At 36.0% G+C, this 16,368-nt stretch overlaps 1 protein-coding gene and 1 long non-coding RNA gene across 3 annotated transcripts in view; one reads left to right on the forward strand and one right to left on the reverse strand.

The window, feature by feature from the left end:
- The window catches only part of LOC106875684 (integrin beta-1), a 74,338-nt gene extending 59,040 nt beyond the window's left edge, over positions 1-15,298 (reverse strand). Inside the window, exons 1-2 of one of the 2 annotated variants that reach the window (XM_089359158.1) lie at positions 15,112-15,298; positions 4,546-4,640 (exon numbers count right to left, since the gene is read on the reverse strand). In XM_089359158.1, coding sequence (XP_089215284.1) covers positions 4,546-4,640; positions 15,112-15,196 — 180 coding nt within the window. In that variant the 5' untranslated portion in view covers positions 15,197-15,298. The remainder of the gene's footprint in view (positions 1-4,545; positions 4,641-15,111) is intronic. The other variant, XM_089359163.1, reaches the window with a different exon arrangement.
- A 127-nt stretch (positions 15,299-15,425) lies between these two features.
- LOC128248882 (uncharacterized) overlaps positions 15,426-16,368 on the forward strand; it is a 104,324-nt gene continuing 103,381 nt past the window's right edge. The window contains exon 1 of the long non-coding RNA XR_008265015.2: positions 15,426-15,465. This is a non-coding gene — a long non-coding RNA (uncharacterized LOC128248882). The remainder of the gene's footprint in view (positions 15,466-16,368) is intronic.

Genomic DNA, 16,368 nt, shown 5'->3' on the forward strand with positions numbered 1-16,368 from the left:
AGTTGCGTACTGGGGTCAAACTAATCGACTTGCCCCTTCTCCCAAAATTTCGGGCGTCGTGCATAGAGTTGAAAACAATAATGTCAACCAGTTAGTAGTCGATGTTAGTAGTTTGTGTTACTGACTGTGAAGGCGCGTGGCTTAGTTGTTGAGGGATTCGGCGCATGATCGAAAGGTCATTAGTTCGATTCCCGGCAATGTGCTGGGTTCTTGGGTAAGACACTTTATTTCACGTAGCTCCGATCCACTTAGCTACCAACAAGTAGCTGTATCCCAAAGCCCAGCTTTGTCATATTCTGTATCAGGTTGACTCTGCCCGAGAACAACGTTAAGGGTACGCGTGTCTGTGGAGTGCGCAGCTACTTGCACGTTAACTTCATGAGCAGGCTGCTCCGTTGAGCGGATCAACTGGCACCCTCGTCGTCGAAACCGATGGAATGCCAGTGTTACTGAAGATATTGGAATAGAAATGAGAAAGAAAATGGAGATGGGAAGAATGCAAAAGTTAAATTGCTTTAATATAAAAGAGAAGCTTTGTTTTCATTTGCAACTTGAGTTTAGAGAAAAAAAGTTGTATCCATAACGTTTGTAAGCTCCTCTGAGATTGATGGGCTTCATGTCATTGATGATCGGTTTGAACTGTGCCACAGGAAAGACGTGAGCTGAATGAAGATTCTAGAGGCCACTGTTCTGACGGGAATAATGCAGTGACGTGAGGTGGAGTAAAGCTGGGTGGGATGGACATTTGAGTGATAGAGATTGATATCATTTATCCCCGTGGAACTGAGGTTATTGTGGTAGTGATACAAAAGCAAAAAAGTGTACAACTGTGGGCCAGAAACTGGAGGGTGTCGGTTAGTGATTGAATGGGTTTTGGGATAAAGAGCTGGATATCGGTGTGCATAACAGTAGCACCTTATTTATGAGCAGTACCCCATTGTAACCCCTAGGTTGAATCATGTAGAATTTCGTCAGATCTCTGTTTGTTTCTGAAGAGGAGTAGCCCAAATTAAACTGTGACAGCCCCAACTTCTTTCATATTCAGCGTCGCATTTTGCAATGCGTCCATTCTTGTTGATGTGATAACAAAGTACTCCAATTTTTGTGTCATCTCACAAGCCATCGTAGCCCCATGGTTGGGTGGAAATTTACGATCTAATGTAACATGCAAGCCTGTTGCAAGTTGCACACGTCAGCACTCGATTACATCGTCTGATACTTTAAGTAAATTTTATCTCAGATGGGATTTTAACACAGAATATGAAGTACTAGAACAAATACGACAAAGCGTTTCTCCGGCGCTTGCCAAGTAACCATCCGTTATTTTAGTGCGCATATATTGAGATGATATACCATATACAAAAGTGTAAATATAATATAGCTACGATGTACACAGGGAACATGTCGGTATACAATTTATAATTATCGGATTGAAAACTCGGGAAGAAAGTTTGTGTAAAATGTTTAAGGAAGTGTTGGTGTGTAAATACAATATGACGGCAATTGGAGGAGGGACGTTGGATGCTTTTGATAAATTTGAGCAGGTAGATATCAACCGTGGAGAATCAGCGGCGTTTTATGTTTGAATAGGAATGTACCTTCAAAATAACAATAAATCATATTCGATATTTTACATCTAGTACCTATCAGTATATTCATGCGAAAGTACGTATGTACTTAACGAAATGAAAAATACTAAAAGTCAGAGAGAGAGAGAGAGAAAAAGGGAGAGATAAGGAGGAGGAAAGAGCGAGAGCAAACAATCATTGTAATAATTCATTCTGGTATGTAATTACAAATGGTTAGCCGTTGAAACATTATAAGCAAGAATATTTGCTTATAATATTTCACAATGCATAATAAATTCAACATTACAGATACACGTACTAATACAATTTACATATATATATACAAACTTGTATGTATATATATATATAAATGCAAAAAAGGATAAAAATCTTTTACAAGAATTTTATCAGGAAGCGAGTGTGTAAAAAAATTCATAAGGGAAATTTCTATTCCCAAGAATATAATTATTCGTTTATATTTATATTAAGGGGCATTACTACAGTGTGTGGCATTATTCTGTAGTAATGCCCCTTATATAAATATAAACGAATAATGTATGTATGTATATATATATATATATATATATATATATATATATATATATATATATATATATATATATATATATATATATATATATATATATATAATTATAAGTATATATGTATATTATAAATATATATATATACGTACGTATGTGTGTGTGTGTGTGTGTGTGTGTGTGTGTGTGTGTGTGTGTGTGTGTGTGTATGTGTGTGTATATACTTTATTTGTGGGTTAATGAGGCACCCAATCGTTTCATGTGGAGAGATCTTCAAGTTGTTCAAGCGAGCTACATGGAAGTGGGAGGTTGGTAGTCATCTAAAATGGAGACAAATGCCAACCTCCTATGTGGCTCACTTAAACAATTGTGAAGAGCTCTTCGCATGAAACGATTAGGTACCTTGTCAACCCACAAATAAATATATTCATCCACCAATATGGTATTGAGCACTCATTCTCACCTCGGAGCAGAGACAGCATCTCCTGTAAATTATATTGTATGGTTTTGTATACCTTATTATGGACCAATTAATGCTGTACTTCGTTTTATCCTCCTTCAGTAGCCATACAAAATCTGCCAAAGATGTTGAATGTCTTCTTGATTGTCTTAAAGCTGGCAACTGGGTTACGATAACGATTCTTAAATGAAGCAGCCGTCTGCCCAATGTAAACACAGGGCCCTGCCCTTCTGTGCACGGTACATTTATATACAAGATTTCTACTCATAAAGAGATTCATCAAAGGACATTTTGATTTATCTCTGCATGAGTATTTATCGTATTTATTTGTACATAAGGCAGTCCTGACTCAATTAACAGGCGTTGTTACCATGTTTCCTGTATTATGAGTATTTCTACTACTACTACAAATTGGTCGTAGTTGATGCTTATCAATGCGGTTTACACCTCCTTGGTTGGTATTTAGATGCAAATGTTCGCTAGATCCAGTAGGTGAGTTATTAAACCTTTGCAGCATTTTGTTATTGTTTATGTGGTGCATAACCTGCTCTAAATTAGCAGAGTTGGCGTAGGATATCTTCACGGTGTGTCGATTAAAAATGGCAGGACACCGATTAGATTTAGGAAAACACTTGTCCAAAGCAGCAAAACATTTTCCAGCGATCTTGGTTGAAACATGCAAACCGAAAATTGTGTTGGACCAGAGGACATCCTGATTCCTATATCTGTTGTTAGGTTTATTTGATCGAATGTGTTGTACAGAATTGGAACAAGCAGTTGAATTATTATATCGCGTGTGTCTATGAGTTTTCGTTGGTAGTTCATTGGTATGACCAATTCTTTCTAGCCTGTATTCTTTATCCGAGTGAGTTCTCAAACGGTAACGTTTGAGGTGGTATACGATGTGCATCGCAGTTGTAGGAATTACCAGTGTTGTTTATGCCTGCTTCTTGTTGAATTTTTTCACGGTACCCAGCCCTAGCTAGAGCCTCATTATAATAAGATGCATGAGGTTCGAAAATTTTATTGCAAGCAGATAATCTAGGGATTCTGGTAGAAATATTCTTAGCTGGTCCCCGTATAATCGAGGGTGGATGGTTGGATGCTACGTTAATGTACTTAATATGATCATTTGGCTTATGAAATGGTTCAAATAATCCAGTATCAAGACAGAAGGTAGCGTCAAGAAAATTCACTCTACGATAATTTTTACCTATAGTAATGTTTAGTCCTAAATTTTGATAAGTCTAAATAAATTTTTCCTTTGCCTTTCTAACTGTACTCTCTAGAAAAAATAAGGCGTCATCCCTATTTAGACCCCCTGTTACTTCCGGAAAGGAAGACTGGATTAATGAAGGGATATATACTCCAGCTAAGTTTCTGGCTTGAGCAGAGTTATGTGAGCCCATTGCTATATCAAATGCATTTTCTCTATCTAATCTACTCCATAATCTACCAACAACATCTACTAGTATGGCTCGCGCGGCAAGTATATCTATTTCGCGTCGCAACAAATCGGAATTTATCGTGCTAAAAATCAGGGCTTGATTAAGAACGATCGGGTTGATGGTGGCATAGTAGCTCTCTATACCTAGTTGCAAGAATTTACTAGTTTTACTAATTTCTAGAAGCTTGAACCATCCAACTACCTCTTGCGTATCAGACCAGAGGGCTAATCTAATTTTAGACTTATGTCTGTCTGTCTGTCTGTCTGTCTGTCTGTCTGTCTGTCTGTCTGTCTGTCTCCCCCCTCTCTCTCTCTCTCTATATATATATATATATATATTGCACTCTCTCTCTCACTCTCTCTCCGTTTTCCTATTTATTTATTTTGCTTACCGTAGCACTCAGATTTTCAGGTTGAACAAGTCATATCACTCTGGAAAGGCATGCAACGGTCATGACCCACTCCTGTCTCACTAATACATACAAAATATACGTTGACATCTACTGACGTACATTAATATACACTTACCTCTTTTGTACACCAAAAGCACTGTGGTGACGCTGTAATGCATTTCCTACATGATTCTTGATGCTCGCAAATATGCTTAAAATCAGCGGTATCACCTGCAATATTTAACAACAAAATATATTTATATATCACTATGTGAATTTTCGTGATGTTTTCATTTGTATGGGAAGTCGACGGTCACCCTGAACGAGGTTTGTCTTCAAGCGGCAAGTGACCAATCCTAAAGCGTAAAAATCACTCATAAATTTGTGTTTTGCTCACGGCAGCGTCCTTGTAAGCTGTTTGAAGCATGACAACTGTTTCGGTGACCGTTTTCCCCTGCAGAAAATAGAATTTTACGGAAGCACGCTGTCCCTTAGTTTAAGCCATCGCAAAAATCGACGAACAAGGAAGAAGCACTTCAAAAGAAAGATGCCCCATGTGGCAGTACGTCCCAAGGACACGACACCGGTCGGTAGACTGATGGCTGAGGATCGCATCATGTGGTTTCTAGCGGCGGAAGCCTGAACTACAATGGGCTTGTTCCACAGAGAACGTTTCCGATTACTCCTCGTATATAAATATACATCAGCGTGTGTGTGTTTGTGTGTGTGTGTGTGTGTGTGTGTCGTTTATAACATATACCTACATCACTCAATGTTTGACAGACGTTAATTAAGCTTTGTCATTTAGATGCTCCGGTGCTATGTGGCGACGAAGTGAAGATGACCTGTTTGATCCATCTATGAAGGGCTGCCATTTTCTTTTTAAGTGGCAGATCTCTCTGGGTTATTCACTCTAGATACCCTTAATTTGTTCGTATATGCTTTCAGCACAAGTTTGTAAAAATATGAAACAACATTCCAGCAAAGGTTAGATGCAACATAAGGGTGAAAAGTTACGTCTACATATGTTAGTTTAATTTGCAAATCTTATGAATAGAAAGTCCAACATTTGAAAATAGTCTCAGTAGTTATTGATTTCAAATTTTGGCACAAGGCCAGCAATTTCGGAAGTAGTGTAAGTCGATTACAACGACTCCAGTGTTCAACCGGTACTTATTTTATCCACCTCGATTGTATGAAAGGCAAAGTCGACATTTGAGCAAATGCCTGCGGCATTTGAACTCAGAACGTGAAGTCAGAAGAAATGTCGTTAAGCCTTTTTCCCGGTGCAGTAACGATTCTGTTAGCTCAACACCTTAGGCACTATAATTATTTGAAAGAGAAACTGGAAAACGTTTTTACATCAGTGTTTTATTTTATGAAGTGAAAATCATGAACGAGTGAATGCAGTAAACGATTTCATTGACAGTATAAACGCTCGCTTCTAGTTTTCTATCGAGTACAGCGAAGTAGACTTTTTTCTCGGATAGATAAGTGATTAAAAGGGACTAGAAATCAAAAACTACAACTAATATACATTCTTAATTTACAGGCTTATGAAAATAGCATTTTTATATTGTCTTTCGAAGCATACCCAAGTTAACATTCCATACAGCGAAGAGACTGTGCACAATAATTTTGAATCCGTCAACACTCAATTATAGACGAGATGAAATAAAGGAAATACCAAAAGAAAATACTCTTTGGATTAAATCAATAACCACATTAAAACACCGAATTAAACTGCCATTGGGAAACTTCATAAAAGAGAATGCAATTGTGAAGAGAATATATTAGCGTTTCTCTGTATTTTTAATCCAAAGAATATCGAAGTCTTTGTAAGCGTTCATAGAAACCTACTTAAAAGTCGTGAAAAGTTTCATCCAATCGTTAAAAGACAAATGCAAACTAGATACAACCTGACTATGTAGTATTACGCATTAATAGAGTATTTATTTATTAATTAGTAAATTCTGAATTTGATTTCAAGTAAGGATTTAATCTAAAAATGAAAAATGACTTTTCATGTTACTTCAACAATTTAATCTTTTATCTCTTATCTCTTACATGTTCCAATCATTGGACTGCAGCCATGCTGGGGCACCACATTGAAGGGTTTTAGTCGAACAAGCCAGCCTTAGTATTTATGTTCCGTGGATTTATTTTGTAAGTTTTGTACTTATTCTATTGATAAAGGACTGAATAAAAAGAACACAACAAACGGAAAAATTTAACAAAAACATAACAAACGGAACATTAGACAAAACCAAAGGACACGGAAATTTCGCAGTTGATTCTTCATCAGTCAGTATCCAATACATTCTAATGGTTTCGCTCTTTTAACATTGATAAGGAGGGAGAGGGAGAGAGAGAGAGAAGATAGATACGTACGTACATACATACGTATATATATATATATATATATATATAAATATACATACATATATAAACACATTCATACACATAAGCGTGTGTATATATATATATATATATATATATATTTATTTATTTATACTTTGAGCATTTACACACATACATGTGTAAATATTCAATGTATATTACTACCAGCATAGAAAACATTCCAAAGGAAATGTTGAAGTGTTAACAACGAATTTCTGTTAGATAAATAAATATACATAAATACATATTCCAAGATGGCAGAAAAAGACATGCAAATATTGAAATTATATGAATTTGTTATTAAAAGGATTGTGCCATGATTCCAAGTTAATAAAATTCCTTTAGGCTGTGGAGAATACTGACTTTAAGAAAATTGTTTTTAAAGGTTATGAGAATATGGAAAATAAATTTGAGCTGTTCTGAAAAAGTTAAAAGTTATAGATCAACGAAGGATCTCTCAGGGTGATTGCTTATCTTCTTCGCTTTTTGCAATGTATATTATACTTTTAGGAGTTCAACAAAGGATGTTAAGAAATTAAAGACCAGCATCGTAAAGTAAATAGCTTACCTTTAAGGGATAAATTGAAACTGTTCATAAAGAATGAACATCAAATGGATGTTTTAGTAGAAACACGACTTGGCTTTAGAGAAAATATTAAAATAGGGGGTGGGATTTAATAATGTAAAGTTTTAATAATAAATATAAGATGAAAGCAGGTGGAATATAACGGATAGATTTACGAGGTAAAAATAATAATAAACAGGGCAGATACAGAAGTTTATAAATGCTTAACTGATCTAAATGAGATAAGCGAAACTTAATATGTCGGAATATTTGGTATAGGATTCCTTCAGAAAGTTAACGCCGGTGCTTACTTGCTATTAACGTATGATCCTTATGTATTGTAAGGTATAGGATAGACATGGGGAAATGGAATAAAGAGAGGTTCAGTTTACGTAATAACACTCGAAAAGCAATGGTGATATATTAAATATATCACTGTTCAAGTCCGAAAACGATATTAAAATCTACATAGCTCTTAAAATAAGAAGAAACAGAATTAATTATACGTGAAGGATATATAGAAAGAAAAAAGAAAAAAAGGGTTACCCTGGTATATACGTAATGCTATATAGAACCACTGTTAGAAAAGATTCGGAAAGCTATAATAGTTAAAGCTTACGAATTTATGGTATCCTGTTAATTCAAGAGGAGAGATCTTTAAAAATCAGAATACACTTAGCAAGCAAACATGTGTGAACAGTTCGATAGGGCAGCGGAAGAATGTGTAGAGATGAATAAGAAACCTAGACATAAATCCTGAGAATATAGCAATGTTCTGCAGAGCAGAGAACAGGCTCTAAGAACACTTCAAATCACATGAAATTTCATTAACACGAAACTCTTAGACATGTATGTAGAATGGTTAGCAAAGAATGGAGAAAGTTAACTGTTTTTGTTTTTGCTGCTTTTGGTGCTTTTGTTTTGTTGCTGCTTAGCTTTCAAATCGCGAATAAGCGGGCCAACCTATGATCAAAACCATTCCAGCCGTGATCATCCTTTTCTCTGTACACCCAGGACTGTATTATCCAAAAATACAAAAATACGGTAAAAACGCTAAGCTATTATTTAAAGGAAATTCAGCACATATTTCTAGTAAATCGTGTTTCCACATAATGGCTCCCTGGTTGACTTAGTGAAAGGAGATTTGCTAAGGGAAAGTTGTAAATTATTTCAGAAGGAATATAAGAAAATGAATAAGGTATTGTCAACTTGGAATTCAATGGAAAGCATGGGCCAGAAAGGAAAGACAGGTAGGAACAGCAGCAGGCTACTATGGTACAACATAAAGGCATACAATCCTACGTTATCCAATGCTACGTTAAGACGAAGAGTAAGAGATTTAATGTTTTCTTAATATTTCAGGTCATCCCATAAGTAATGTTCGAAATATCATATATGTTATTTCTATCAAATTATACAGTATTCTAAAATGTGATATTGATTGATACTCAAACGAATTTGGAAACATTTAACTTAATATGATTTCTTTAAACAGAATGATTTGACTAAATTAATTACTAATATTAAGCCCTCAAAGATGGATATATCGAAGGAGTATTTAGGACACTTAATGCTTCATGAGTTCAAAAAGGGAAGCAGTGCAGCAGAAGCAACCGGTAATATCCATTTTGTTTATGGGGGAAGAGTGCTTGAACGGAAGAAGTTGCAGAAGATAGTTTGTAAAGATCAAACATGGTGATTTCAGCCTAAGAGAGAGGCCACGAATAGAACGCCCTGTTTGAATTTGATGATGAGCTTCTTTTGTCAGAGCCTGAGAAGGATAATGCTGTGTAAGCTGAAGAATTGGTAACCACGCTCAATTCAAGACATTCAATTGTTCACCGTCATCTTCAACACCTTGGAAAGGCACCCAAACACGGGTATTGGGTTCCCTAGGATTTGACATAAGCCAACCGAAAATCACGAATGGATATCTGCTCATCTCTTTACTCTCGTGAACGTATCTCATGATTTTTGGACAGATTAGTAACTGGTGAAGAAAAAATATATTTTATGAAAATGCTAAGTGATGCAGGCAATGGCTTAGTTGTGGAGAACAGGCTAAACGACAATCCAAAAAGGCTTCCATGCAAAAAAGGCTTTTCTCACTGATTGATGGTATTGCATTGGAGTCATCCACTTTGAGTTGCTACCAACTAATGGAACAATTACTGGTTACACCTGTTACTAACAATTAGAGCGTTTGGACACTGCTTTGAAGATGAATGGCCTGCCTCGGCGAATCGTGTGGGAGTGGCGTTTCATTATAATGCAAGGTGCTACACTGCAAAGATTACATTAGAAAAAAATCGAAGAACTTGGCTGGGAAATAATCCGTCCCCGACCTTATTATCCGGACCGCGCTCCTTCTCATTACCATTTGTTTAGAAGCTTACTGAATCATTTAGATGGATTAGTACTCTGAGGCCCCAAAGAGGTCGAAACTGACCCCTTTTCTTTCTTCTCATCAAAACCAAATTTGCGAATTGAATTTTAAAAAACTGATGAGTGGAAGGAAGGAAGTCATAGATAATGATGAGAATTATATACAGAATTAAATTTTGGTAAAATGTAAAATTAGATCACTCTTTCCGTACTCAAAATTCGGACATTACTTATGTATGGCCTGATATAAGAAACTGTGAAACTGGTCTTAATAGAGTGTGGATCAATGAGTGAGAAATATGAAGAAGTTTCAGGACTTCAAGTGAGAGACTGAAAATATTACTAATAATGCTGAATATTACTAATGATACCAATTGACGAAAATTTTTAATTTAAAGCAAATCATTTACAAGAAACAATTCAACGTAGTTGTATGGTAAGAAGCTTGCTTCCCAACCACATGGTTTCGGGTTCAGTCAAACTGCGTGGCGCTTTGGGCAAGTGTCTTCTCCTGTAGCCTCGGTCCGACCAAAGACTTGTGAGTGGATTTGGTTGACGAAAGCTGAAAGAAGCTCGTTGTATATGCGTGTTTGTGTGTCTGTCTGTTTTCCTCCACCAACGCTTGATAACCGGTGTTGGTGTGTTTACCTCCCTGTTACTTAGCAGGTCTGGAAAACAGCTCGATAGAATAAGTACAAGGTTTTAAGAAAATAAGTCCTGGGGTCGATTTGTTCGATAAAAACCCTTTAAAAAAACATAGTTGCCCAACTCATTCAGGAAAAACAGCAACCCTAATTGAATTGCCCGATATCAAAATTTAAAAGAAGTAGGTTGTTGTTTGTGGCGGATTCTATGGCACTTCTCGACTTGTAATAAACAAACTTGCACCCATTAAATATCACCGACTAAATAATGGGCTGGACTTCAGAAATGAATAAATGTACATGAGAAATGTTCCTGAGTTCAAATTCCGCCGAAGTCGAGTTTGCCTATCATCCTTTCGGGGTCGATGACATTAGTACCGTTTCAGCACTGGGATCGATGTAATCAACTTACACCTCAGCAACACCACGGCATTTCTCGCTTTATGCCAAAATTTAAAACCAATATTACCGGCTTTTTTTTTAAAAAAAAGGAGGAGGGAGGGGTAACTGCTAGAAGTGTTGGCAGACATTTCGTTTGTCTTTATGCTCTGATCTCAAATGAGTCGATAAAAGTAAACTTCAGTTGAGCACTGAGATCTAGTTAAACTGATTCAAAAAAATCTGCTTTTTTTATGAGTAAGTAAAAAAATCTGAAAATCGGTTATATTAATGTAGTTTTCCAATCTTACTACTATGAAGGCATGATGCTATGGAGAAACAATTGGAAGGAAAAGTTACAGAGATTTAAAAATCGATAAAACTGTGTATTTTTAGCCAATAGCGAGACAGAAATTTTCTGCGTTTAGCGGTGTCACCTGTGGAATTTATAGTTTAGCGTCTGTGAAATGACCCGTTCATTGTAGGTTTCTAAATAAACAGTAATACCTAATAAAATCAACGTGTATCATCTTACTGTTTCTTTTGTGTCTTCATTGATTTCTATAGTGCTTTGTATGTTTTTATTATTTTTTAAAAATTTGTTATATTTGTCTGCATGTGTTTATGTGTATTTCAGTATTATATATATCTGTCATGTATTTGTGTACATCATTAATATGTAAGTGCATGTGGATGTATGCATTCATATATAAGTTTATATGCACATTTATGCATTCATATATATGTGTGTGTGAAAAGGGGGCTTCTGTCTCCCAAACTACAAAGCTGAGTAACGTTTTCATGCTTGTATTTTTGTCAACAAAGAATTTATCCCAAAGAAAAGAATACCTGCATCTTAAATGTTTTTGCATGCAGAATTTTAAAATGATGTCAAATTATCTGTATCACCCACAGTTTATCTGTTTCACGCCTAATTTAAATTTTCATGAATAGAATTAACCTAGTGAAATCATAAATCCAGCTATCTGAGTCAATGAGTCTCTGAAGCTTGTCAACGCTGAGTCGATGAGTCACCAGTGCTTTGTCAGTACTGTGCTTGAAGTGTAGGTGTGCGGTTGTGTACTAAGTTCACATATTCCATTCACCTTCATAATACCAAGAAACTGTATAAACTTCGCAAACAACTTTTGCTATATTTGCTGTGACTTAACATTCGAGTCACAAAGACGGCATTTCACGCTATTGATTAAAAAGTGCTACATGTATTATTTTGATTGCAAAGTGGGTGACCAGAATAAAATCTGGGCCGGATGTAATGAATCTCGTGGTGTGATGAATCAACACACAACAACGTGGGGCACAGACGCGAGTGGAGTGAAACACAACACAGCGTGTGGTTGTCATGGTAACAAGCTGTTAATGCCTCAAATGACATCAGATTCTTTAATTTATGAAATAAGATAATTGGTTGATCGTCATCAAAATTCAGTGTTGCATCGATACACCAAAATTGAAAATAATCTGAGCAACATTAAAGGGGACTGATCTTGTGAATCAGTTTAACTAGATCCGAGCACTGGGGTCGATATAACTAACCCCTGAAATTGCTGGCCTGCCCCAAAATTTGAAACCAATATTACTACATTAATAGAATATAAACAGCAAAAATGTTGGTTACGAAGAAAAGTGAACCTACTCGTATAGAAATATCAAAACAACTCCTAAGTGACATGGAAAGCAAACATGCAAAAAAAAAAAAAAAAAGGAAACATCACTTGCGAAATTTGATCGCAAAAATCACTTCAACACCAACAAAAAAATCTTATCTTTTTCAATCACTGGACAACGACATTGCTGTGGCATCGACTTCGAGGGTTTAGAGAAACAAATCGATTCCTGCAGTTATTTTTTTGAGTCTGGTACTTTCTGGTACTTTTATTTTATTGTTTCTTTTTGCCGAACCGCCAAGTTAAGCAAACCAACAGCAGTTGTCGAACGGCTGGGGAGAAGGACAGACACAAATCGAAAAATATCTAAACACACACACACATACAAACACACACACACACACACACATACACACACACACACACACACACACACACACACACACACACACACACATACACACACATACACACACACACACACACACACACACACACACACACACACACACACACACACACAGATATATATATATATATTTATAGCTGACGATGACGACGAGGAGAAATTTGCTACAAGCTTCAATGACAATAATGAGCTGATATCCGAAAGCTTTTGTATTTTTCCTTTCTTTTCCTTTTTTACAAAATGACATTTGTTGAATCCGGAACACGGCCCGCACCTTATATAAATAACTAAAATTGCCCATTCACATCTGCGATAAAATGATATGTGTGTTTTTTTGGTCAAGTACATAAAACAGTGTGATCCTTTCAGATAAGTCTAGCAACAATTTTATATTGTCTAAATGAGCGGCAAAGATAACGTTTTTTATAAAATTTAAATGTACACAATAGGCTGTGTGGTAAGAAGTTTGCTTCACAACTACATGATTCCAGGTTCAGTCCCACTGTATGGCACTTTGGATACGTATTTTCAACTATAACCTCGGACCGACCAAAGTCTTATGAGTGGATTTAGTAGAAAAAACTGCAAAGATCCTGTTATATATATATATATATATATATATATATATATATATATATATATATATATATATATATATATATATATATATATATGTGTGTGTGTGTGTGTGTGTGTGTGTGTGTGTGTGTGTGTGTGTGTGTGTGTGTGTGTTTGTCCCCCCACCACCGCTTGACAATCGATGTTGGTGTGTTTACGTCCCCGTAACCTAGCGATAGAATATATACCAGGTTTTAAAAATATAACTCCTGGGGAGATTTTGTTTCACTAAAACCCTTCAAGCTGGCTTGTGTGTGTGTGTGTGTGTGTGTGTGTGTGTGTGTGTGTGCGCGCGCGCGCGCGCGCGTGTTTATGGTGTTTTCTTTCGGTTTCCCTCTATCAAGTCGACTCATACACTCAAAAGGCTTTTGTCATTCTGGAACTATGTGTGTTTGGGAAGTATACTTCTTGTCACACAGCCATACCTAGTTAGATGACGGATGGAAAACACGAAAACACTCATGACCGTTTCAAGTGGGAAAAGAGACGAAGAAAACCACAATATGTGATACCTTGCCCCCCTCAGTGTTTAAAACAGGATGTTAAAGGCAACATGGACTGAGTGGTCGTGTTTAGCCGGGTGACATATTAAATCTACCATCAAACAGTTAAGAAAATACGTACCATATTATCCACAATAGTAATAATCTTATTTCAAATTTAACGCAAAGTCACCGGGTTGTTGGAAGTGATTGTTGATTACTTAAGTGATATCAGCACTTATTCGATAAAAGAAACATTGGAGGAATGTTAAAATCGATGGTATTTGTAAAATAAATAATAACATTTTCAAATTTTACACAATTTTTGAAGGGGGAAGAATAGTTGATTAAATAGATCCTAATACTTGACAGGTATTTTATTTTATCGACTCCGAGAGGATAAAAGGTAAAGTGTATCTCGGGGTTGGGGGCTAAGTCTATTGCATTGCCCCCCCCCCCCCCGTGCTCAACTGGTACTTATTTTATCGATCTTAAAGGGTGAAAAGCCAAGTCGACCTCGGCGAACTTTGAACTCAGAACTTAGATATGGACGAAATGCCACTAAGTATTTCGTCCGGCCACAAGGCCTGAAAATCTGGTGGTAAGGGCTAGTCAATAATAATAATAATAATAATAATAATAATAATAATAATAATAAAAATATTCAGACAAATACAGAACACCAGGACTTACAAATATATATAACATACAGAAAATTGCACTACTGGGCACTGCACACATCCTACGCAAAACACTTTCAATACAGTAACCATAAGAGCATCACAGCAACCCACAGCACGTACCCAAGGCACACAGAGCTGCGCTCGGTAGTGAAGTGAAAGCACGCTATAAAAATAAGACTACGGAATAATAATAATAATAATAATAATAATAATAATAATAATAATAAAAATGATGATGGTGATGATGATGATCATGATGATGATTTTGTTATTAACCACAACGTGTTTGCAAATGAATCGCAGACGTTTACCAGACTATACAATACAATGTGATATGTGATATGAAGCAGGGTACAAGAAGAAGAAGAAGAAGAAGAAGAAGAAGAAGAAGAAGAAGAAGAAGAAGAAGAAGAAGAAGAAGAAGAAGAAGAACAACAACAACAACAACAACAACAACAACAACAACAACAACAACAATAAGAAAAATGATAACAGCAAGAGTTAACCAACCTGAAAGACTTGCAACTAATATCCAACCATATATACTCAATATAAAGAACTTCGTGCAGTATATATTTTGCATTTGTGTTGCCATATTAGCAAGTAGCAAAACAAGAACACCACAAGCCTAAGTACTATGGGTGCGTTTTCTTGTCTTTGAATCTGATGACAAATCTCTATTATAAAAATCTGAAGTGATACACTTAAATTTATTCAAGAGCCTTCTCTATTTTTCACATTATTCATTTATACTTCCGTTCATGCACCTGCAAGCAGACGCATGCGCATTTTTGTAGCTCGCGTTTTTATAATACTTAATAAAACTTCCTGTACAACATCAAGTAGGTATGTTTTGAAAAGCGCGTATGTATTTCTTCTTATATCTAGCTACACATAAGAAAAAGAAAATTATCGGACATATCTGCCGGTATCGAATTTTTAGTGAATATTTTCGTGGTTTACTCATAATATATATATATTGATAATATTCTATCTACATATATATACTATGTGGATGCTATTCTATCAGTTTTATTGTACCTCTGTGGATGTTCCTTATTGCAGTCTTGGGTTGACGTTGTGGTTGGAATGTTAGTCAGAAATAGGCGGAAGCTCCTCATGCCTCATATGTATGTATGTATGTATGTATGTATGTATGTATGTATGTATGTATGTATGTATGTATGTATGTGTGCATATATTTATGTATGTATAAGTGTATGTATGTAATAATGCATGTGTGTGTGTGTGTGTGTGTGTGAAAAATATATATGAATATATTTCATATCTATTCATATATATCATCCAAGCAGTGTCCTCTTGAAGCACATGTATTGCTCCAGTATTATAATCCAGTATATAGTTGCTGTTGTTGTATTGATGTTAGATGCATATCAGAGTTGAAAATTCTAGACAAAACTTCAGACGATGGGTCGTGTTAGACGCAGCACTAGCTACTGCAAAGGAGAGTATATCAACTGACAGCTTTTCGGTGCGTTCAAAAATCACATACCTCCACCCCCAATTTACCATGACAAGTTAGGGCCCGGGATACTATAAACGGAGGCATGACATGTCGCTTAGTCAAATTCGCCCATTATTTACTCCACAAATGTTTCGTCGTCAATGCTGCACTTGGCCATATTACTTGTTTCAACGTAAGTGTAATATATATATATATATATATATATATATATATATATATATATATATATACAAACTATGCCATTTAAATCCCAAATAATGCCAAGTATCTCTGCTAGTATC

This window comes from Octopus bimaculoides, chromosome 1 (assembly GCF_046866305.1).
Source record: "Octopus bimaculoides isolate indiv1 chromosome 1, ASM4686630v1, whole genome shotgun sequence".
NCBI lineage: Eukaryota > Metazoa > Mollusca > Cephalopoda > Octopoda > Octopodidae > Octopus > Octopus bimaculoides.